Raw genomic sequence first — 24,811 nt, forward strand, 5'->3', positions numbered from 1 at the left:
GGCATCGTGTGCAAAGGAAATCAGAGAACATGTCAGAGTGATACCTTTAAAGGCAATGGAACCTCAAGATCAGGAGGGGATTTGGTAACACAGAACAACACTGTGGTGGTTCATGAGCTTAAAAACAGAATAAGCTGTGAGGAAGAAGTTCTTCCAGCTAGGAAGGCGAGGAATCCAAATTGTCAAGGTGGATGTCATAACAGGTACAGAGGACACTGCAGTGAGAAGACTGACAAGGCAGCATTCAGAAATCCAGACAACATGCTCAAATGCACTCTGAGAGCAAAGTGAGGAGGCTTAAGTAGCGTGGCCCCTGAAGTATACTAGTTAGAACAGGCAGGAAAGGTCCTAAATGGATTTGAGTACAAGGAAAGCATTAAGGCAATGGATAACATAGAGTTTAGAGAGCCTAAGTTCTGGGGTTAGACTGCCTGGGTTCTCACATCAGGCTTAAGAGTCTTAGGAGCTTGGATAAGTTACTTTAAGTTCTCTCTCACTTTGCTTATCCAGAAACCTTGAACAGATGTTATAAGAATTGAGTGTGATAATTTTGTGAAATTCTTAGTGCCTAGCATATAGTAAAGATTCCAAAATTATACTACTAGTATTGCCACCACTAAGTTGTAAATCTAGCTCCTAGGAACAAGTTCAAATAACTTGATATTGAGAATTTCCTAAATAGAGAACATAGAGACACATAATTTCATTGTAACAGAGAACACAGTTGACTCAAATCCTGGGGTAAAGCTGAACATATATACATTAACATACGCCTGACCCTGGTAGACACTCAGTAAATATTTGTTGAACAAATTATGTAGCCACAGCTCTAGGAAACAGAGGGATACAGAATCACAGAGCATGCCAATAAGACAGTAAAGTATTCCTTACCTTAATTCCTTTTTTTTGTTTGTTTCAGGCAAGGCTTTATTTGGGACCCCTGCTGCAGCAGGGGAAAATGAAAACAAGTAAGGCGGGTGCGAGTTGGTTCCTTACATGGGGTGAGGGTAGGGATGTATCCAGTGTTCGGGCGGAGGGGTGCATAGGTGGTTTGCCCCCCCTTAGGTAGTGTTGTGTGCAGGGGGCATGTGCAGTACCCTGCTTTTGCTCCCTACCCCCTGCTTTTGCTCCCAGCTCTTCAAAAGTGGCAGATGGGTTTTTCGGTCTCATTGTATCTTTTGTCCAGAATTTGCCCCATCTGCACATGCATGCATTCCTTTTTGACTACAAAACATGGTAATTTATCTTCACAGAACAAGATTAAATATACATCTTGTAAATACCTGGCTTTGTTCTCTTAGTCTAAAAAGACCATCAAGAATAGGTGGAAAAGAGGTAATCATGATAGAAAACCAGAGAACAACATTGCTAAATATGAGTAGGAAAATGAAAATTTGCACAAACTGGTGATTTTACTTAAATCATGAAAGAGTCAACTTTTCTTTCTCTAGGAAAAATATGCAAAATTTGAGTTCTTTGTCTTGTGTGTACTGAGAGGTTAGTTTATACTTCTTTTGTTTCATCTTATATGTTCATCATATTTCTTCACAAATATTTTTCTTTTTTATATTACTGCATGAAGAATTTTAGTGAAATTCTTTCTTCTGAAGACATGTTCTGCGGCTCTAAAGTAATCTTGTTATCTTCTGCACGTTCCAATAAATAAAGCCCACAGATTATGTGTATATATATATCTAAGATAGAGGGGAAAATAAAACAAAGATCTATTATAAGGAAAAGAAAACAAACTTAGAAAATTTTCTGAATAGGTATTGTGTTCCATAAGAAGTTAGTCATAGTGAAAACTTAGTGTCAGAAAGTCAGGTTCCAGTCAAAGCTTTTCCATTTTTTGACAACCCTCTTTTTGTTTCCTTAATTATGGCTTAGAATTCATCTGACTTGGTGTGCTTGCTTCTTCACAGGAATGTTTTGGGGGGATTAAATTAAATAATATATAAAGTGTTTTATATTTATTTTTTTAATTGATTATTTATTTATTTATTTGGCTGCACTGGGTCTTAGTTGCGGCACACAGGATCCTTCTTTGTTGCGGCATGCAGGATCTTTAGTTGCAGCATGCGGAATCTGTAGTTGGGGCAACTCTTAGTTGCAGCATGTGGGATCCAGTTCCCTGACCAGGGATCGAACCTGGGCTCCCTGCATTGGGAGCGTGGAGTCTTAGCCACTGGACCACCAGGGAAGTTCCTATAAAGTGTTTTTTCAATGAATGTTTCCCAACATATTTTTGGAAGATCGTGTCTTTTGAGTTCCTTCATGGAAGAGGGTGGGGGTTAAGATGTTCTCATGAATACATTCAAGAAAATATTGTGTACTACATCCAGGTCATCTGCATCTTGGAAGTGAATAGTCTTTCACTTATTAAAGATTCTGAGATGCCCCATAATTAAGAACTTTTTTAATTTTGATAATATGCCAGTTAAGTGCCACAGAACTCTTACACAAATGTAAGATATCACAAACTGACCTTTTTGCACATAACGTTCTGTCTTCTAACCCTGTACAGTAGACTTTACATGGTCACTCCAGTTCCCAATATCCAGTACTTAAGACATCAGAGAGATTATGTGTCTACACATAATTATAATACACATATTATAATAGAATGTTATGCTTTCTGGGGTGCTGACATTTAAATATAGTAACTGGGCTACAGTGATATGAATTGTTAAAAGTTACACTTTAAATCTAACGCCAAGGTAAAACGGGATTCATGTGTTCATCTTTCCAATCAGGCAGGTTAACAGGAAATAAAAAAGTTTTCTAGATGTTGTCTCCATTGCCATGCTTTTGTAGCAAATAGAAAAAAATATCCAGATATTTGATCCATTTTTTAACTTTTATGTACAGTAAACACACCTTGACCTACAAATTCCAATTTCCTTATTTTAACATGCCATTCTTTTACTTCTTGCCTTTCCTCTAAAAACAAACAGTAATGGCATAGAGGAACGGGGGTCACACTTTATGGGTAGAAAGTTTACTAACACTGATTTTTTTAAAAGGTAACAATCAGTTATTAATTTTCTGCCTTTGAAGCCTTTGCTGCTTGTTCTCAAATATTACGTCCTTTTGCCTAAATTCAACTTGAAACTCCAGCCTTTGTCGGGGGCTAGGGGATAGATACTAGGATGCATATAGGATCCTTGCTGTGTAAGGGTCTTTCTTTTGATAGAAATCACTCCCTCGACCACCAAAAATTATAGTAACAATTTCACCCATATACAAACATCAATGCCAGTGAAACCTCAGTGTATGTATGACTCTAGATGGTGGGCTTAGGAATCTAGATTTTGCTTTTTAAATTTCTCATTCATACCTCTAATCTGAAAGTTTCCTGGTGATGAGTAGAAAATATCACATATTTTTATACTGTTTCTACCTGCTGAAAAGTCAAGAAAGGCTAGAAACATGAGAGATGATGGAAGGGTTTTTTAAGTGTATTTTTTACATACTCCTCTCCCTCTGCATTCAGTCTCTTCTCCTTTTATAAGGAAAGGAGAGGACTCATTCTATTTATCATGTGTCTGCTCAGCCCTAGAATCTAAAGCTAGATTAAAGCATTTCCAGAAGAGATGAAGTGCAGAATGACTAAGAGGGTTGTATATAGGTTTATGGATATATATGAATACAGAATTTTTATATCAGGTGTCACCTGATTTTTTTCTTCTATGCAAATATTGAACTGGTCCTTTAAAAAATTTTTTCTTGCGCCACTGTTACTTAATAGAATGCAGAGGACTTACAGCTAACTTAAGATGAAAATATATATAGATATATAATGGTAAATTTTGCATTATAATCCAGCCACCTAAAAGTTGACTCCCTTTCTTGATATCCAGACACAATATATGTATTGTCATTAGCAGTCAATGGAGATGCTTCAACTTATTATTTCTTCCACAAAATTTTGAACTATTTAAACCAGGGTCAATCTGAGCTAATTAGTGCCACAGAAAAAAAGTAACATTACACTCCAGTTCTGATGGATGGTATAGGCAAACAATTTTTACCAGGAATGATCTGATCATTTCTGAGTTCTCAGAGTCTAATAGGTTAAATTTGGTTGTGGCCGCATTGATCTAAATGTCAGCCAGTGATACCTATTCACAGGAGGGTGGATTGTTACATCCGGTCTTATTGAAGTAATATCGGTGCATTTATTCCTCTGACAGTATATGTTAGCTTTATTTGGTTCTAGGTTATTATCAATGTGCATTTCTAAAATTTTAACAGATGAAATTTCCCCCAAAAATGCTACCTCCAAAAATATAACCACTAGAGTATGAGCCTATTTAAATTGTAGGCTTTTTGCCAACGGAGCATGAAATAGGGATACATTCACATGCAACAACCAAACGATCTCCATCCTCATGTTATATCAGCAGGGCTCTCACATGGTGTAACACACCCCTCACCTGTTGACTTCACAGTACAGGCACCTCTGCCATCATTGAAGTTTAAAAATACAGCACAAGGGAAGACAGGAGAGGACAAATTAGAAGGTGCCAGTTTGTGGCAGTTCATACTTAGCTTAATGTAGCCTCCTTTAGGTGAAACACAAAAGGAAATGTTCTTTTCTGCCACTTAACTTTAAATTTCCAGTTATCAAACTAAAGAGAGAATTTAGGAGAGATAGCTGAGTTTACTGTGTCAATTTGGGTATTATCTTTCACAAGTCTTTTTATAATCATCTGCTCTCTACATGATGACTTTTCAGCATCTATCAAGGTACTATTACACACTGTGTCCCCTTCATAAGGCATTAGGTGATTATGACTTCCAGGACCAGTAAATGAAGCATAAATTGTAAGAGACTGTGTTTAGAAAATTCATAAGATGGTATGTTTATCCCTCATCCGGGAATGAGAATCAACAAAGCCGTTGCCATGGTGCTGTGCCTCCAAGAAAGGCACCTCTCTTCCCCACCCCCATCGCTGTGCACCACTGTGCTGTGGTATATTCTTCTGTCTGCTCTGCATGCTATTTAGAATTTAGATCCTGGATTCTTCACTTTGAAGTTTCTTTCTTTCTGTCCCAGTATGACCTAAACCACTTACAGAAGTTCCCACATTAAGGCTGAATCCTAAATAACCTGTTGAAAAGATACATTGATTCTAATTTTTCTCTTTCCTACCTCTCATATGTTTGAGTATAATAATCCTGAAGGTAGAAGAAGGGGAACACATGACATTAATTTATCACAGCTAAATATATAGATTGAATTTGCAATGCTAGATTTACAATAAAGCAAAACTATTAGAATCAAAGATTATAAGTACAAATTAAATATTCCTTAATACAAATCCCCAAAAAAGTAACATAAAATAGAAGGTACACATAAACTAACATTTTTAATTAAATGATTTTATAAAATATTGCTGCTTTTATAAAATCCTTTGCTTTTAGTGACTAGTTTCCATTAATTACATAAGAATTCTCTTTGCAATTTGAGTCAGGAGAATTCTTGTCTTGATCTCCAAATGGCATTTCCTCCCAGTCTTCGAAACAACTTATATTCACCCCATGGATATGTCATCAATCTGTAATGTGTGAATAGACACTATTCTTTCCTATATTTGACCAAATGTTTCATTTCCTGAAAGTTAAATTACTTAAATGCAACAAACAGATGGCCAGAAAGTCCTGTAGTAGCTTAACTCTGCCATGAAATTTATTATCCAAATCCCTGAGATAGGCCTGAGAAGTTAGCAAAAATTCTTTCTGAACTCTACTATTCCACAGTTGATGTTACAGTCATCAAACCATTTTTAAGTTAATTAAGTTACTTTAGACTTCAGAAGGAAAATGTTGAAAAGCTGTTTCATATTTTATATACAAAATTAAAATTGTGAACAAGTCACATCAACTACTTCGGTTAAAGCTCATCTCAGAGTTGATCTTAAGGTATTAAAAAGATAATATGAATCATACATGTTAGAAAATAGTGACTTTAATTTTTTTTTCTATCTCTAGTCTTCAAATATTATCTTCTCTAGGCTAAATAAATGCTTCTCATCAGTATAGTAGAGAGAATTTGGATGATGAAGGCATGATTCTTTATATTCCATTTTCTTTTGTTATTGTCAAATGTAAAAACAAGTTTGGTCATTTGGTTCAGTGCAAAAAAAGTACGGGTCTTGAGTAGGCACCTCTGATGGCCTTGTCTCAACCATACATAATAAACCCCAAAAAAATATCAACTTATTGTATATCAGCTATACAGAAAAAATAAAGTCATTTTGCTATTGGAAAGGTTTTTCAGCTACCATTCAATGTATTCTTTAGCAAACCTATAAAACATAAAGGTTTTGGTAAAAGGGAAAGGGCCAATTGCAATGAACATATGAGTTTAAACTTTTCTAAGACATATTTTTTTTTTACCAGTTGTGTATACATGACCTTTAGTTCAATGCACTCATTGACTATACTTTTTTCTAAAATATATACCTAACTATATTCAAAGTCCCTTATCGAGAAATAGAAAAATTTTCCCTTATCCTTTTCATAAAGATGCTGTTAAAGGACAGTTGTACAGTCCTTCAGGGTCTACAGGGAACATGGCACAAAATAGTTGACAGTAAACAATCGCATTAATCCACTGCATACTTTTGGCCTAGAACATTTCGGGAATATACCAATTAGATAAGCACATGTTAAAGTCCTACCTTCTGGATAGGGGCCCCTCAAGTCATCTTGTTGAGTGGTGGAAAGGAAAAAGGAGTATACTGACTGAAAGACTTAAGTACCTCTAGGAACTCATATGCTTAGAAAAATACAAGTAGAGGCGCATGAGGGTTGACATTGTGCATATATTCAAATAATTTAGGTAGGAGAGATTCCTGGTCATCTTCTGACTCTCCCCCCAACTTTCACAGCCTACGACAAGGGCAGCAGAAGCAGCAGGCTGAGCCACTACCACACCACTTTTGTCCTTCCCTGCCCTCCTTGGGTCCTGGAGGTCTCACTCCCTTAACTTTTGTCTTCTCCTTCACGCTCTAGGTTTTCCTCTGTCTAAACACAAGGGACCTGCTTGCTTTGCTGCCTACTTCTGTTGGTCTGCTCCCTTCCTATTCATTGTTCCTACTCCCCACCTAGACAAGGCCTTGGCCAATTAAAGAAGCCAAACTCCCAAGAACACTGCTTGAGTGCTTAAAGTTAGAGTAAATAGAAGAATCAGTTAAGAAGATACTCAGAAGAGGAAGGTATACTTATCACATCTCATAGTGGACTTGTCCCAGGAGAATCATGACTCTGGCAGGACTCTCATGTCATCCTTAAAGCTTCTTCTGTGATCACTGATTTAAGAGAGGACAGCTGAGATGCTTGGATACCCAGAGGCTGGTGGTCTGTCTAGCTGTTGTGACAGCCTGGGCACAGGTTCAGGTATGAACCATGCTGTCACTGGTCTTCCATACTGCATATCGAACAGATATATGGAGTCATTAATTAGAGTCTCCCACCTAAGGATCTGGCACTCCCACAGTGGTCAAAGCCAACCAGCTATCTGGTCCTATTGGTAGGCAGTCGGGACAAAGAAATTTAAGAGTAGTGACAGCGTGAGCTTTGTTAATCCCACAGTTGTTCCATGTACTTGAGCTCTGACCAGGAGAGAATAATTCTGGGGGCCTAGTCTATCTGAAGTAGCCAGATTTGACTGTTTCAAGAATAATCACTCCAGCCCTCAAGAGGTGAAAGGCCATTGGGTAGGTGTGCAGGCATCTCTCAGACCACATTCAGTACCTTGCTATACCATGACCACATTATACTGCATGAGTGGGCACCAAGGCCTCAGAATCAGAAAGACCCATCAGATGTCTGAGGTGGAGATCAAAATTGCCAAAGTAGTGGAATGGCACCCTGAGAGGTTATCATCACGGGAGCTACTGCCAACTGCAGCCGTAGCTCCATGTTGAGTTGATGCCAGGCTTTCTATGCCGATGAGTAGCATGGAGGACAATGACAGTGCAGGTTCACCCACATCCCCTTCTACTGCTCACCACCCAGCATCTGTCTGTGAGGTCTGAAAAGTGAACCATTTCAGGTTTCCAGTAATTTGTGGAATTTTCATTTTACATTTAATTTTATTGCTCGCTGAGATTTTTTTTCCCTAGAATAAAGGATGCAATTTCTTCTGCCTGTTCAGCTGTTAGCACATTAAAGTTAGTCCCAATGTTTTTCTTTTGGTAGTTTTTATTCATGATGATTTTTCCCCATTTTTCATTGAAATATAAGTGGAATATGTAATAGTTCTTTTAATGTTAGGATTTTTTGTTGTCATGTGCAGAAAAAAAAAATTAAAAGTCAAATGATCAAAGGCTTTTGTTGATGACCCCAGACCAACATTCAGACTTAAGCATCATTACAAGGGCCCATCTAATATTAAAAGTAACTTTACTTGACATGTGTGACAGCCTGTCAAGCCAAATTCAGCCTGTCATTATTGACCATTACTTTATTGTGGAAATATTTATTGAGTGCTTGAGAACTGTGCAGCACTACCACATAGCATGGTGTCCTGAACAAAACAGGGCTCAATAATCATTTCTTTTCTGTTTTCATGGGAGTCTTTACTCTGTGTAAGAGCTTCTGTAGCAAACTAGAGCAGCCTCCAGAAGCAGAGCAGTGCCAAAAGGTTTTGACTAATGTGCTTCATCAGTGCAGTCAGATGCACTCCATGAATATACTTCATCTTGTCTACCTTAAATTTCTACAAAGTGTGCAGAGATGGCCTAGTAAACTTATTTAGGACAGTATGCTTAATATTGGAGATGATCCTAAGAAATTACAGATTTCTCAGTATGGTATTCTAATTAAAACCTAATTAGCAATTCACTGTGCTGGAACTTGGATTTGTAGCATAGAAAAAAAAATTTTCACTATGCACGGAAAGTGAAGATGTATTTCTTGGAGACATTAGAGTTTCAAAAATATAAGGCAGCACATGTGGAATTTAGAGGTGTTAAAAATCTTAAGTGTGGGTTTCTCCGTAGCTTTAAACTTGAACAGTTTTGTATAATCAGTGAGCTTGCCAAACAGTATCAAAAAACTCATTTTCTTCAAGTGCTTTATTTATCTTTAATAGAACCTTCATCACCCTGGTGTTGTAAATTTGGAGTGTATGTTTGAGACGCCTGAAAGAGTGTTTGTTGTTATGGAAAAACTCCATGGAGACATGCTGGAGATGATCTTGTCAAGTGAAAAGGGCAGGTTGCCAGAGCACATAACGAAGTTTTTAATTACTCAGGTAAGAAATCAATTAGAGTCAGAAAAAAAAAAGGTAATATCTAATATCAAATGTTATCACTGTTTACCTAGAGCTTTCTACCCTTGTTGTTTATTCCCTACCTCCCCAGTCTAAACTACACTTTAAAAAAAAGTTGCAGTGGCTTATTGTATTCTCTAATTTATATCTGTAGCATCCAGAGTTCAGGATACGTACCAAATGAATAATGTGTGTGCAGGCCCATGTATTAAAACTACTCATGAAATTTTAAAATGCACAGTGACTGAGTCCTCATTCTTTGAAAATATTCAGGAATATGTATCCTTGTTAGATATCATTGAATTCTTTTATCTATACCTGTTTTGGTTGCTATATGGATACCATAATATGATACTTTTTCCGTTAAAGTTTCCTTAGAAACCTGCTGTGTTAATCTAGCTCATTTCAGGGACTGGAGTATAAAGAAACTCAACCATTCATTTTGAGTTTTCTCTTGACCCTCTAACTTTATGTCCTAGTAGAAAACATTTTGAAATAAACTTTTAGACTAAAATAAAATGATTTTGATGATTTTTTCCTTTATAGATACTTGTAGCTTTGCGTCATCTACACTTTAAAAATATTGTTCACTGTGACCTCAAACCAGAAAACGTGTTGCTAGCATCAGCTGATCCTTTCCCTCAGGCAAGTATAAAAGCCTCTCAGCAAAAAGCCAGCCGACAGCATCACTGCTTCCCCTGCAGCATTCTGTCACCCTTTCTCCTCAAAACCTTTGTTTCAAGTTTCACCTGTCCTCATCCATTTGTTACCCTTCTTATATTGTGGGGACTGCAGCTTTGTCGCTCTGCATCTCAGTTCAGCCTGCCTTAATAATGCACACTGAGCCTCTCATTCTGCTTCTGCTTCTGTCGTGTGGGTGTCCTGGAGAACTGGCAGCACTAGGTCAATGCTGGGAGCACTGGCCTAAGAGGGAGACACTTAAGAGTCCCAGGGATGCTACCAGCTCTCTAAAGTTAGGCAAGATCTTGCAGTTCAGTGTTGTTCTCAGGGGCAAGGGAAAAAGTTTCCTCTTTTCCTCAACTCAGAGGATGCAAAACAACTGGATCTCTTCCCAGGAACTGTCATATCTGAAGTGACTGAGGTGGCTGTTCTGCCCTGGCTCCCTGATACCCTCAGGTCCTGGCTAGGTGTCCGTGCAGAGCTAATTTTGAGGATTATTGTGGATGGCATGATGTGTCCTTGTGCTTATCCTTCAACCTTTACTTATCATAAGCCCTTGAGTTAAATCCATCAGTTTGCATGAGGTTTTCCTGCGTGGTAAAACAATATTATCCACTTCTGTGTATACATATTTTCACATTTATCTCTGGTTTTATGGAGGAGGAAAGGAGAATGTTTAGATGATATTGTTATGAATAAAAGAATACTTTTGTATCAGTACATAAACCACTATCTTCAAGTACATAAAATGGAAAATAGCTATTCTACCATGAGAAATCCATACAATATATGTAAAATATTATAGTTGTTTTTTAGCAGATGTGGACTAAGACACACAATTTGTGACCTTACTATATCTCCAACCCATTATTATCAACAGGTGAAACTTTGTGATTTTGGTTTTGCCCGGATCATTGGAGAGAAGTCTTTCCGGAGGTCAGTGGTGGGGACCCCAGCTTACCTGGCTCCTGAGGTTCTAAGGAACAAGGGCTATAATCGCTCTCTAGACATGTGGTCTGTTGGGGTCATCATCTATGTAAGCCTAAGTGGCACATTCCCATTTAATGAAGATGAGGACATACATGACCAAATCCAGAATGCAGCTTTCATGTATCCACCAAATCCCTGGAAGGAAATCTCTCATGAAGGTAATATCTTCCATTCAAAAGTGAGAATGATTTAATCATTGTGTTATATTATTAATTCAGTTGTGAATTTTTAAATTGATAAATGCTTATTGCAAATTGCCCACTAAGGCAGGGGCACAAATTTATTGAGGTGGATGGAGAAGTAAAGGAAATGGAGACAAAAATATCTACTGGTAAAAAGTATATGTATTATAGAGAAATTGAGAAATACACATTAAGAGGTAAATGAAATAAAGAGAAACTGTTAATATTTGGTGTATTTCCTTAGAACTTATAAATGTTTACACATTGATATAATGGTAATACTTGATCTTTACTAACAGTAATCTTTTACTTACTATATGCCTATTTCTATATTAAGCACTTTTAACTTATTATGGACACAAGAACCTTATGATATTGATATTTTAATTGTCACATTACATATATTAGTATACCACATTCTTTGTATACTGTTTTCCTATATGTGACATTAGAGCATGTATAATATTTTATACATATTCCCCGCTATTATATTTTTAGGTTATTTCTATTTGTTCAGTGTTAGATAACCTTTACGTATAATTTCTTATATGTATCTCTGATGCTTTTTTTTTAGGATAGATTACCTTGGCAGTGTTGCATTATTTAAAATTAAGTTCTTCTTAATAAATGTTTCCTTATTAAAGGAAGAGTGATAGATAGTTTTAAAAGAAGTGGTGGGGCAGTCAGGGCAGTGAAAATGGCTCACTGCATGCTTCAGAAAGCAGTTCCTCATGAACGTGCTTTGGAGTTTATTTAAATCACACACACACACACACACAAAATGTGAAGATAGGTTTAACTATTATATCTATATTTCAAGTGAGAACACTGAATCAAAAGAAGTGAACCTCCTGCCCAAATCACAAAGCTAGTAAGTGGCAGAGCCAGAATTTATACCCAGATGTTCTGAGCGTACATTCTGTAACCACTGGTCCTGCTTCCTTTTTAGTTTTCAGGCAACATCTAGTTCTAAGTTTGTTGAGATTTTCCACCACTTAAAGAGGCAAATACATTCATAGATAAACATCTATTTGATACCTGTTATTGCACGTGGTGGTGCAGAAATTGGAAAAGAGCATGTATAAATTGCTTGGACAATTAGTTCTTAGACTACATTCATATTAAATGGCACAATCCATCTATTATCAGAGCTTTGAGTTACTATTGGCAGCAACCTTTTTAAAAGAATTGTATTGAAGTATCGTTGATTTACAATGTTGTGTTAATTTCCTCTGTACAGCAAAGTGACTCAGCTATATATATATATATATATATATATATATATATATATATATATATACACGTTATATATCTATATATATCACATTATATATATATACATTTTTATATTCTTTTCCATTATGGTTTGTCACAGGATATTGAATATAGTTCCCTGTGCTATACAGTAGGACCTTATTGTTTATCCATCCTATATATAATTGTCTGCCTCTGCTAATCCAAAATGCCCATTCCTTCCCTCCCCTCCCCTCCTTGGCAACTACAAGTCTGTTCTCTATATCTGTGAGTCTGTTTTTGTTTTGTAGATATGTTGATTTGTATCGTATTTTAGATTCCACATATAAGTGATATCATATGGTATTTGTCTTTCTCTGTCTGACTTACTTCACTTAGTATGATAACCTCTAGGTCCATCCATGTTGCTGCAGATGGCATTATTGCATTGTTTTTGATGGCTGAGTAATATTCCATTGTACATATATACCACATCTTCTTTATCCGTTCCTCTGTCAATGGCCATTTACGTTGCTTCCATGTCTTGGCTATTGTAAATAGTGCTGCTATGAACATAGGGGTGCATGTATCTTTTCGAATTATAGTTTTATCTGGGTATACGCCCAGGAGTGGGATTGCTGGATCATATGCAACTCTATTTTTGGTATTTTGAGGAACCTCCACACTGTTTTCCATAGTGGCTGCACCAATTTACATTCTCATCAACAGTGCAGGAGGGTTCCCTTTTGTCCACAACCTCGCCAGCATTTATTATTTGGAGACTTTTTGATGATGGCCATTCTGACTGGTGTGAGGTGGTACCTCATTGTAGTTTCGATTCTGTCAACAACCTTTAACATCATTTAATTAGTTGTAAATCACAGCTAGGTGGATATATTTTGAAGGAATCTGTGACCTTAAAAAGAACTACCATGTAGCCCAAGGATTAATGAAATGTTTAGGATAATTCAATAGGGGAAAAAAGGGAAGTGTAATTCTTTTTCTCAGCCAGGAGGCAGAAAGGAGAGAATTATCAAATAACCTTGTGACCTAACCTTGTCAGGGAACACATTACCTTTAAATACAGTTAAAGGTATGTTTGATATCTATAATCTAGAAATCCAGTAAGATAACTTGATGTTGTTACCACAGTGCAAATCTGAAATATCTCTAAAGCCAGTCATACATTTTCCTGTTATGCAAGAATAGGACATTAAGAAAATAGCCTTCACATTAAAAATTTTTTTTCTTGGAGCAGTAGAGTACTTTTTCTTGAAGTAGTGGAACAAATGATGCCCACTCTCTGGTATCATGGAAATATGCTGGCTTTCTGTGTAGATAGAAGCTATAGATTATGAATGTTTAATTATCACTAGTAATAGAAGCCAGAGGCACAGATATCAACAGCTCAAGAAACTCTTGTTGGGAAACCACAATATACACGCATAAGTAATATGAATGTAAAGGGCAAAACATAAAATATCCTTCAAGTTTTCATAAAATGTCCTTGAAAGTTTGTTGGGGAGATGAGTTATATGAACTTGGGAAAATGATCATTTATTTCCTTGAATTGTTAGCTTGGTATAAAATCAGGGTCTCCAAGTTCAGAGGAGGGAGAATCACTGTGGACTTGACTAGTCAGAATTGCATTTTCAGGGGAGATGGAACTTAGGCCAGTCACTGAAGAAAGAAAAGGAAGAGACACAGCATTTTACAAAGAGGGAATTACATGGGAGTATTCAAGAGGTATTTATATTTGACCAGAAAGAACACATTTGACTTGGCTATAGATATGTCTAAGCACTAAAAATGTCCTGCCACTCAGACAAAGTGATGTGGAAACCAGCTCAGGCAGAATCTCCTTCTTCTAAATGACTCAAGTATCAGTTTGGGGATTAACTGGCCTCTCTTCTCAGTATCTTTTTCTAGCTCATCCTTGCCTTTGAGGCACAGGAGTTGTACTATTTGCTAAATGAAGCTCAGATGACAAATGAGTTACCTACCTGCTGGTGTACGAACAGAAGTATTATTGAGTATAAAGAAAAGCTAATTAAATTATGTCATAATATTAGCTGAGGTGTTACAAAAGTAATTACCGGCCCAGATTCTATTCCACTGTCTTGTTGGGAACAAATAATTTCCTGATTAGATATTATCACAGGGCCGGTACCAAATAATTTTAAGCACGTAGGATCTGATGAATACACAAGCAAACTAGTATCGGGCAAAGGGTGGTCACACCTGAAATTAGTGAATTTTCAGTCTCAGGATACTGTAAACCACACCAGAACCACTAAAATTCCAGATGCAAGGAAGTAAAAATCTAGGCACCTCAGTGACTCTAAATCAAAGGTAAGGATCAGCAGTGAAGCAGTTTGTGATGTTGTACTTCCTGCTATTCTAATTAGCCATCACTTACCTTTTCTGAGCTTCAGTTTCTCATCTGTAAAACAGGGTAATGATTCCTGCCCATATAATGAAGTTGTAATAGAGACTGAAAGAGATAAAGGATGTGAAAGGCATTTATAGAACGCAGGTGTGGGGTGAGCCAAGGATTTGGATCTAGGAAAAGGATAGCAGAACACTAAGCTAAGCAGTTGCTCTGGCGAGTAACCAAGAATTGATTGTATAATTTTAGAAATTATATGCAAACTGATGTGCACATTTCCCAAGTGTTCTTCAGAAAAATTGTTAGTTGTACTTTTTTTCTTGGCATGAAAAAGCAAAAGATAAAAGAAAGTTGTAAGGTCTTTGTAACGTACGTAGATGTGTCAGGAAGAGAAAATTCCTTTATCGTGCTTTTTTTTTCTGTTAGTGTAGACATGGACTCAGTAAAATATAATACTATATATTGGAGTGCTTGAGCTATCATTGTGCCATTTGATCCTCACAGCAATCCTCTAATAAGTAATTTGATTTAGTCTCTATGTTAGAAACCAGAAAGGTTCAATGACTTGCCTAAGGTCACACAGTGGTAGGGCTTGGACTTGAAATCATTGGTTTCTCTCCATTCTTTACAGCATACATTGTTGCACACCAAAGCATGCTTATTTCTAATGTCTTGACATTTAGCAACCTATAGGGAATATTTTAAACTCATTAATTATTCTTGCTATTATAATATAATAAGCTGAGTATTGGCATTAGAGATATGCTTACTAATAATTTATCAGTGAGTTAATCAGGACTCTTGCATGCAAATAATAGAAACTTATCTCAAAGTTAGGCAGAGATAATTTATTGACTCACACAACTGGGGAAGTCCAGAAGATGAACTCCATTCATCTGGATCCTATAGTTCAAGTGTCACATTTCTCTCTCTTACCTCTGCTTTACTTTATGATGGCTTCCTTCTCAGGTGGGCTTTTCATGTGGTACAAAGTGATCTCCCAGCAGCTCCAGGCTTACATGCTACCCCTTGTACATGACTCAGAATGGAACCATAATTATCTGTCAGTAGCTGTAGAGTTTCTGAAAGGGGCACTGATTGGCTGCCCTTAAATCCTGTAATACCCTGGGAACAATCACATTGTCACTGCAGGAGCCTGGCTCTGATTGGCAGTGTGGATGATGGAGAGCCCCTCCAGGTTGGAGAGAGGAAGTTCCTGCAGGGAAAAGATACTAGGCTAAAAACAAACACAAAAGCATTAACAGATGCCCGTTATAAAAATAGATTTTTTTGTGTGAATTAAAGCATGACTTGAAAAATGAGAAAAAAAATGGGGAAAATTTAACTTAGCAAATGTTACAGGTAAAATGGTAATAGTAAAATTAATTAAATTTTGAAAGAAAAAAATAAGAATAACTAATCTTCTATAACCTTTGCACTGTAGCCAAGCACTACTTTACACACTTTACATATATGAACTTATTGTCCCCAACCTTTGAGTAGATACTATAATTGTTTCCATTTTAAAGATGAGGCACTGCAGACGTAGAAGGTTAGGTGGCTTCCCTGGGTGGGGCTAGGGTGCAAATCCTGTCAGCCTGCTCCAAGGCAGATGCTCTTACCCACTGCATTTACAGCCACTTGATTATCCATCCTTCCTATTGGATTTAGCCATGCTGTCACATTAAATTTTTAATATGTTTTCACTAGCTTAGAGCTAGTGTAGCAACACAGTTTTTAATAATGTCTAAAAAGACAGGGAAACGGGATCATGTTGTGATAAAGACCTGAGTTGCTTCCACTCAGCATCTTGGTGACCTCATCCAAGTTACTTATTCCTTCAGGTCTCAGTTTTCTTGTCTGCAATATAGTGACACTAGTTACTAACTCACTGGATTATTTTAAGTATTAAATGAAATTGCACTGGAAAGTGGTTAGCACCGTGATTGACATAACTAGATTACCTTAAATGTGTTAAACACTATTTCCAATCACTTTACATGATCAGTCGATCTCTCTGTATATATATATTTTAGTTCTACACACATACATACAGTTATATAATTATGTATGTAACTAAACACATATTTAATCACAGTTATATATATAACTAAATACTTGTATAAATTATATATTGCTATACATATATAACTAAATAAAAATGCATGTATACAATAAAACACTCCAGAATGAATCATATGATTACAAATAATTGCACAAAAGGAGACTTTAGGTAATCATGGGAAGGGAGGAGTTTGAGAACATTTCAGTTCATTCTAAGGCAGTGTGTTTTACCTTGTTTCATTTCATCATTGTGACTATCTGATGGCCCTTTGACCATCCAGTTTATCCATTACTACCTGTCAGTAATTAGACATGGCCTCACTCTCACCTCCAGCTTTATCTCATACTAGGTTAAGCTTAGTCCTCAGCACGTAGGATGGCTATGACATTTCTCAGTTCCTTGAAAGGACTTGTTCACCTATTTTCAAATAGTTACTTGATTAGGCAGATTTACTTCATCTTATGGGACAGGCAGCCCATTGTCACTTAAACGTTTTTTTTAGATAATCAGATGAAACTAAAGAGAATTGCACCTTATTTGATCATGTACCAATATGCCCTTTCTTTCATTGCATTTTTAGCAATTCCAAAATAACAAGAGATAGGCCAGGTTGTCCTCCATGTTTGTCACATCTAGTGCATAATAAGGGTGAATCCTGGATGGACATAGCCAAAACACAAGAAAATTGCAACCAAGACTCAATCTATAACTTAAGAAATAGGTAACAGGGCTTCCCTGGTGGCGCAGTGGTTGGGAGTCCGCCTGCCGATGCAGGGGACACGGCTTCGTGCCCCTGTCCGGGAAGATCCCACATGCCGCGGAGCGGCTGGGCCCGTGAGCCATGGCCGCTGAGCCTGCGCATCCAGACCCTGTGCTCCGCAACGGGAGAGGCCACAACAGAGAGAGACCCGCGTACCGCAAAAAAAAAAAAAAAGGTAACAGGGATGTAGAGCTTAGAATCAGGAAATGGAAAAACTACCTAACAGTCAGAACACAGGAATATTTGCAAGGTAGGGGATTACTAATAATTTTGCCAAAGAACCTCCTTGATCATGGCTCATTTTAAACTACCTGTAATTGTCTCGTTCTAAATGTATAGCAGACATTTTTTAACTTTGGCATGCCAGCAGTTAATCAGAGGAGCTAGTTAATAATGGGGATTCCCAGACTCCACCCCCATAAACTGCCATCTTGCTCTGAGACTGTAAGAAGTCCATGGAGCACACTTTCTAAAACACTGCTCGGGAGCCCTGATCCCCTGAAAGACCTGACAGCTGACCGTGCTCTAAAAAAAATTTTAGTAAGTTTCCAATATTCAAATTTAGATGAATTAAAAATTCCTCTTATTCGTAACTTTTTTTGTATCCACATCATTTTCTTTTCTTTTTTTTTTTTTTTCTTTGTGGGGATGCGGGCCTCTCACTGTTGTGGCCTCTCCCGTTGCGGAGCACAGGCTCCGGACGCGCAGGCCTAGCGGCCATGGCTCACGGGCCCAGCCGCTCTGCGACATGTGGGATCTTCCCGGACCGGGGCACGAACCCTTGTCCCCTGCATCGGCAGGTGGACTCTCAACCACTGCGCCACCAGGGAAACCCCACATCATTTTCTTTATCAGATATTTAATATCAGGACATGTAATTTGTTCCAAATGTTGAATGTATTTCAATATAGACTTCCATGAAAATAGCAAGAACAAAAATAAGAAAAAGCTTCTTGACAAGCTTCCTATGTCCAGATGAAAGAAGAAAAAAGAAACTCCAGGAAATGCAAAAATTTGTGTAATAAAGTTATGTGTAATAAAGAAGAAACTAACGTGTGTCATGATTTTGAGCAATTAAGGGAATATAGGAAGAGAGAATCCTTTTAACACTTGAAAATTCTCCTTTGAGTGGGCATAGGTGTAGAAATTTGATGCTACAGGTTGTAGGGTTGTAGGTTATAGACTATAGGGGTGTATGAGTTATAATCCTATAGTTCATAACAGTTATATATAAATTATTCCACATATTGCTTATTAATTTTAAATTATAGAAAACCTTTAGACCAAGCATATCTGACTTCATTATACTTATGCAGAAGGATGTGTAAATAGTGAAACTTCTTTCACCCTGGAAAGGAGGACAGAGAAGAGGTGAAAGGAGCTGTAAGAGCTGTAACGTGCACAGAGCTCATATCCGATTCTGCCGAGGTGAATGGACTGGCTTATGTATTGTGTTGGCCAAAAGGTTCATTTGGGTTTTCCCGTAAGATTGTACGGAAAAACCCGAATGAACTTTTTGGCCAGCCCAGTACATTCACATGCATGATTTAGTATATGATTTAATCATAGAGTTAATCCTTTTGAATAAATGTTTTATATATACATATGTATATATATATATATATCCTGTGTTGTGCACCAGGCACTGTTCTAAATTACAACAGTAGCCAGTACATTAATTTAATGTAACTGAATTCATTGCATAAAGGAGGACAATGAGGTAGAAAAAGCTGAAATGTATGATTCATTGTCCTTAATGGAAGAGAATCAGTGTTTTATTTTGTTTTGTTTTTAAGGTGATTCTTCTCAAACTATGTGATAAAGGACCAGTTTTACTTTATTTTAATTTCTAAACATATGGATCAGTACTTTGTGAAATATAATAAAAATGTGACATCAATGTCAAAATGCTGTGAAAGTTTCCAAAGACTTAGTCTCACTTTCTATCCTTATCTCATTGTAAACTAATAAACATTTCACAGACTGGCATTCATCCATACTCTGAATAGCTTACAGTTAGTGAATCAAGCATAAATGGTACTGCACATATTTTTTTTAAGGTGTAGAGGTAATCAGAAGAAATTTTTTACATAGTTAAAAGAGGTTTACTAATGAGATATTAGGTTTTACCTTTCAATTTGAACTCTTCCTACTGATTGATTTAGATCTTTTACCAGGTGCATATGACACTTTAAAAAATAATAATAATAAGGAACAAAAGTGCAAGAAAGTTCCAGGAATAAGTGGAGTACAACCTTTTGTGTGACTAAAATTCTTGCACACCTGGTCTAAAAGTTGTCTATCATGTTAAATATACAAACTATATCTATGTATCTGTATCTATGTATCTATATATACTCATACATATATATATACTATTTTATATGTGAATATTACTGAAGAGTTAGAGGGTTATAGTTCCTTTTCTATAATACCAATCCTTGCATGGTGACTGAGCAGATGAAGAAGATGTAATCTTAAATCTCTAAACCTGCTTTGCCCACACAAAGGAGAATTTGCAAGTGTGAGAGTCAAATTAATTCTCTTTTTCTACATTCCTTCAGTTGGTCAAGATCCTAACACATCTTAAATTATTCTATTTTATAAATGGCTTTTTTATACAGCATTTTTTACCCAAGAGTTTATTCTTAGAAGGAGAAGAGAGATGACACAGGTAACCATGTGAGGTGGGTTATATAGCTAATAAGGTGAAATATAATTTGCTTCAGTGCAAATCATCCTACTAGGAGAATGATGACAAACCTGCAGTGATGCGAAAGCCTCTGTTAGAGTAAAAGTACACTTCCATCATCAGATTGAATTGATGTGTTCAATTAGAGACACAGTAAATTTGAGGAAGGTTAGTAATAGACCATGATGATCACTGGATAAATTACTATTTTTTCCTTCTGAGTTTTGATATTCCTTTATATGCCATTAGGGAGGCAAGCAGACAGTAATCAACACAGAGGCAACCTCAGAAATTGTCTCACAAAGAGCCCACGACCCCCGCAGACAGAGATCATTTTCTGTGCTTGCAGGTGAAGTCTGAAGAAGCACCTATTCTCATATCACCTGCTGTGTTGTCACTGCTCAGCTTCAGAGTCACATGGTTAGTTGATATAATCAAGAATTAAGATCAGACATGAAGCCTTGACATATGTGAAAAGGAAAAAAAAAAAGAAAAGGAAATGCCCTTGCATTAATCCTATAACTTATCTTTAGTTCAAAATTATCAACTTGGGATGGTGCACCCGTGACACAGGTTTTTTTCCACTGAACAATCCAACAGTCTCAATGATAATATTTCTGCTGCTTCTTTCCCCTGATAAGTGCAGCTGTAGTTTATTCTTCCATTTGGTCTCAATCCTCTTCTGACATTTATGTTCAGTGCAGAATATATGGCATCCCAAGGCATAGAATGGCTATAATAATATACCACTAAATTTATCCAAGCATCTAAATTTTATTTTAAAAGCTATTTTTTTTTTTGCCATTCAATGCGGTAAATTCAAATAAAATTGGTCACAAGTGCGTTTTTCCCCCAGAAATTGGAGATGAAAAATACAGCCAGTACAAACACAAAGCAAAGCTAAATAAAAGCCTAGCACCATTACCACATGGTATGTTTTCAAAATCCAACAGTGTTCCAGAACGCTAAACACTTAAGTTGGAAGTAGCACTTTGCCATGAAAAGGAACCAGCTGTAGGTCCCTCTTTCACTACATATTGTTCAAAACAAAAAATAACCCTATTGAAAATAAGCCTCGGGTAGATGAGACCCAGAAATCCAATGGTATGAGAAACAAAAGAAAGACAATTGTCATTTAAAAATTAAACTGTGTTTGTAACAGTTTATGAGCCTTGCAGATCCAGCAAGCCTGCTGAATATTAATGAATAGATTGATTTGTCAACATATTAGCACCACTGTCAGACATAACAGCATGGAGGAGATGCAGTAAAGTACTTAAAAATGCTGGACTGGGTACCATGAGAGTCTATGATTGGTAAACTATAGTGAATGATGTGGGTCACAACTTCCACTGGGTTTTAACATTTTAAACAATCTCTATTTGAAATTCTAGGATTACTTGCGTTTAATTTTTTTGGAAAAGAGTATGCTTTTTGTTCAGTAATAAGGAACTTTAAAATTATGAGCCAAAGACATACAATGGTTTAAATGATATCTACTTAGTAGAGTGAATTTTTAAATATATGTATGTGTGTATGTGTTTATATACATATACATATACACACATACATACATATTTCAAAATCCAAATGAGTTAATATCTGAAAAGGTGTCCCACCAGGAAAGGAACCTTTGATAGCAAATAAAATATAATTAATGAGATTTTTTTCCTAACAAATGATAATTTGTAGAGAGAAACTGATCTGAAGAAGTTTTAGCCAGAACATTGGCATTATAAGTGCTCAAAAATTGGCTGTTTATTTGTGCTCCAAACTGAAATGTTTCCTATATATCCCAATTATAAAAATAAAATTTCTCTTCTGAATGTATATCCTAGTTGAGTTGAAATGTGACATCTAAATATATGTGGAGATGTCAGGATATAGGAACAACAACTGTTAACTATTCTGTAAATTTGCTTTCTTTCACAATAACAACACAGAATAATATTTCAAAATGCAGAATATTAAAAATCTTATCCTACCCCTGTACTGCTCCACAATACCAATCCACTGAGCAATTACCCAGAATACTCTTATGTTGCTACTGTAATAGAAAATGTACAATTTCATGAGGAGCCCTATTTCTTCTCAGTTTGAGCCTAGCACAATGAACAAAATGTCTCTGGGTTTTTACCCACTGGTAGAAACAAACCCAATCCTTTTTCCAAATAAAAGCTTATCTCAGAGGTTTGAAAACAGCCATCATGTCACCCCAAGCTTTCTCTTCTCCTGGGCAGTCAGTTTTTTCTTTAACCTCCTGTTCACTCTGGTCCAGACACTACCCTCTTTATGTTCTTTTTAAATCAAACCTCAAAACTGTTCTGACTCAAGGTTCAATGAGCCTGAGAGTAACGTGAATCCACCATTCCTTCATTATAAAGAACACATTTCTTTTAGCATGGCATAAAATAACACTTGATTTATGTATAAAATGTAGACTCATGTTGAGTTTACTGTGCATTTAGGACCCTGAATTTTTTCTTATAAATGTTGTTGATAAGCCACATTTTTCAATTCTGTACTTAGACTGGTTTGGTTTCGGGGGGGTGGCTAAATAGAGGACTCTGTTTCATTTGTCCCTGTTAAATGTTATCTTACCAGAATAGCTATATATGTATGTAGTTATCTTGGAACTTATTTGTGTAATCCAACTTGTTTGCTCTTCCTGTCGGCATCCTCTGAGTAGAAGCTATCCTGAAACCTTTCTATTGTCTTCGTTCCAGAATACTGAACAGGATGGGACCTTCTCTATGTTTATATCCATCTATTCTTGGGCCCTTTGAACAATATTAAACCAGTTTTTAACTACTTTCAGTGTTCTCATACCCCTAGTCCTTTGCTATTCAAAATGTGGTCTAAGGTTCCACATGGGACTCTCAGGTTCCACCCCAGACCTACCTAATCAGAATCTACAGTTTAAGATCCCTAGATTATTCATATGGGTGTAAAAATCTGAAACGCACTACTTAGTACAGCCATTCTCAACCCTAGGAGCACATATTAGAAACACCTGAGGTGCTTCTAAAACTACCGACACCTGGAGGCCCCTAACGATTTTTTTTTTTCACTTGACCTTTGGCTTGAGTATCAGCACTAAAAAAAAGACCAAAAAAAAAAAAAAAAAAAAACCACCCAGAAACCTCTCCAAAGTGAAAATGAAAAAAAGAAAAATTCACCCCAAACTTCATTAAACTAATATAAATATATTTTAATTTAGACTTTAAATTTTGAATCAATTTGGCATCAGTTTGGGGGCTGCTGTATGCTGTTTTTAAACAATTCATGATTTCCAAGATAGTCTTTCTAGTCTTCAGGTGGAAATTAAACTGAATGTAAAGCAAAGGACTACCCAATGATAGAATAACTTTCTACAGAGGAAAGAACTGGGAAAGGAAAGACCCTGCTTGAGTCTCTAAAGGTCTTGCACTTCATTGGATTGCGGTAATTGACTCAGGAACCAGTGAGATGATGATTTCCAGCGGCCTTGTTTGCTGCCGGCAGCCTCTGGTTTCAGCCCCTGAGAGGAGCGTCCCACTTACTGTTGCCGGGGCAACAGCTTGCTGGGTTGAGAGCTGGAATGTGAAGGGTTGCAAAACGATTTTTTAAATAAACACATAACTTACCATCAGCATGAATCAAGCCAAAGGGAGAAGTACTGAGCCTACAGGGTGACAGGCAGTGAGGCAGAATGGAAAGGGAAAAAAGAAAACAAGGAGCTCAGTAGTGACAGATGAAGACTCCATCACTAGAGTGATAGTCCTGATCTGGTTTCTAATTTGAAAATTTGTACCTCAATAATTTGCAGCTGGACGAAAGACAGTATGGAAAAAACAATTTTTTCTAAACTACCATGTCTGGACAAAACAGGTCAGCCCCAGGGTTTCATAGATAATTTCTCTCATGTCAAATAAACACTGTAAAGTAAACGTGATCTGTATTGCAGATCCTCTCAGCATTATTCTGATTTTCTGATGGAAGTCATTGATCCTGTGATCCGTTTGTAGATGTGTGATGTCCTACCCTCCAGGAGTATTTTTAGCCAAAATATACAAACTATATGCACATAATGTGGATATTAAAACTTAGAGCTGAGAAAATGGATATTTAAATTTCTAATTAATGTATTCAATCTATCAAATGCTATTTAGCAAGCATTTTCCTAATACATTAAATGATGCATTTGATTTTGAATATTTATGAAATTGTGCAAAAATGAATACACAATCTGTGGGACCTTAAAGCAGCTGAACTCTAGTCGGAAGAATTGGGGGACAGGCAGGTACCTAAAATGAAAGATGGGAAATGGGGGAATTCCCTGGCAGTCCAGGGATGCTTTCACTGCAGGGGCCCAAGTTCCACCCCTGATCGGGGAACTAAGATCCTGCAAGCCTCTCGGCCAAAAAGAGATGAAAAATGGAAGATGACTGAGAGGTGTGACCTGAGGGTCCTATTATGTCTTCAGATATGTCCAGTTCCATTCTTTCTGTAGGATTTTCTCCAAGCTTTGGTTGCTGTTTAGTTTAGTCATAGCTA

General features: G+C 36.9%; 1 protein-coding gene across 2 annotated transcripts in view; it reads left to right on the top strand.

Moving 5' to 3' along the window:
• The window catches only part of PRKD1 (protein kinase D1), a 347,287-nt gene that overhangs the window by 314,556 nt on the left and 7,920 nt on the right, over positions 1–24,811 (top strand). For both annotated transcript variants that reach the window (XM_060096361.1, XM_060096362.1), the window contains exons 14-16: positions 9,104–9,265; positions 9,830–9,928; positions 10,845–11,112. In XM_060096361.1, coding sequence (XP_059952344.1) covers positions 9,104–9,265; positions 9,830–9,928; positions 10,845–11,112 — 529 coding nt within the window. The remainder of the gene's footprint in view (positions 1–9,103; positions 9,266–9,829; positions 9,929–10,844; positions 11,113–24,811) is intronic.

This window comes from Mesoplodon densirostris, chromosome 4 (assembly GCF_025265405.1).
Source record: "Mesoplodon densirostris isolate mMesDen1 chromosome 4, mMesDen1 primary haplotype, whole genome shotgun sequence".
Lineage (NCBI taxonomy): Eukaryota > Metazoa > Chordata > Mammalia > Artiodactyla > Ziphiidae > Mesoplodon > Mesoplodon densirostris.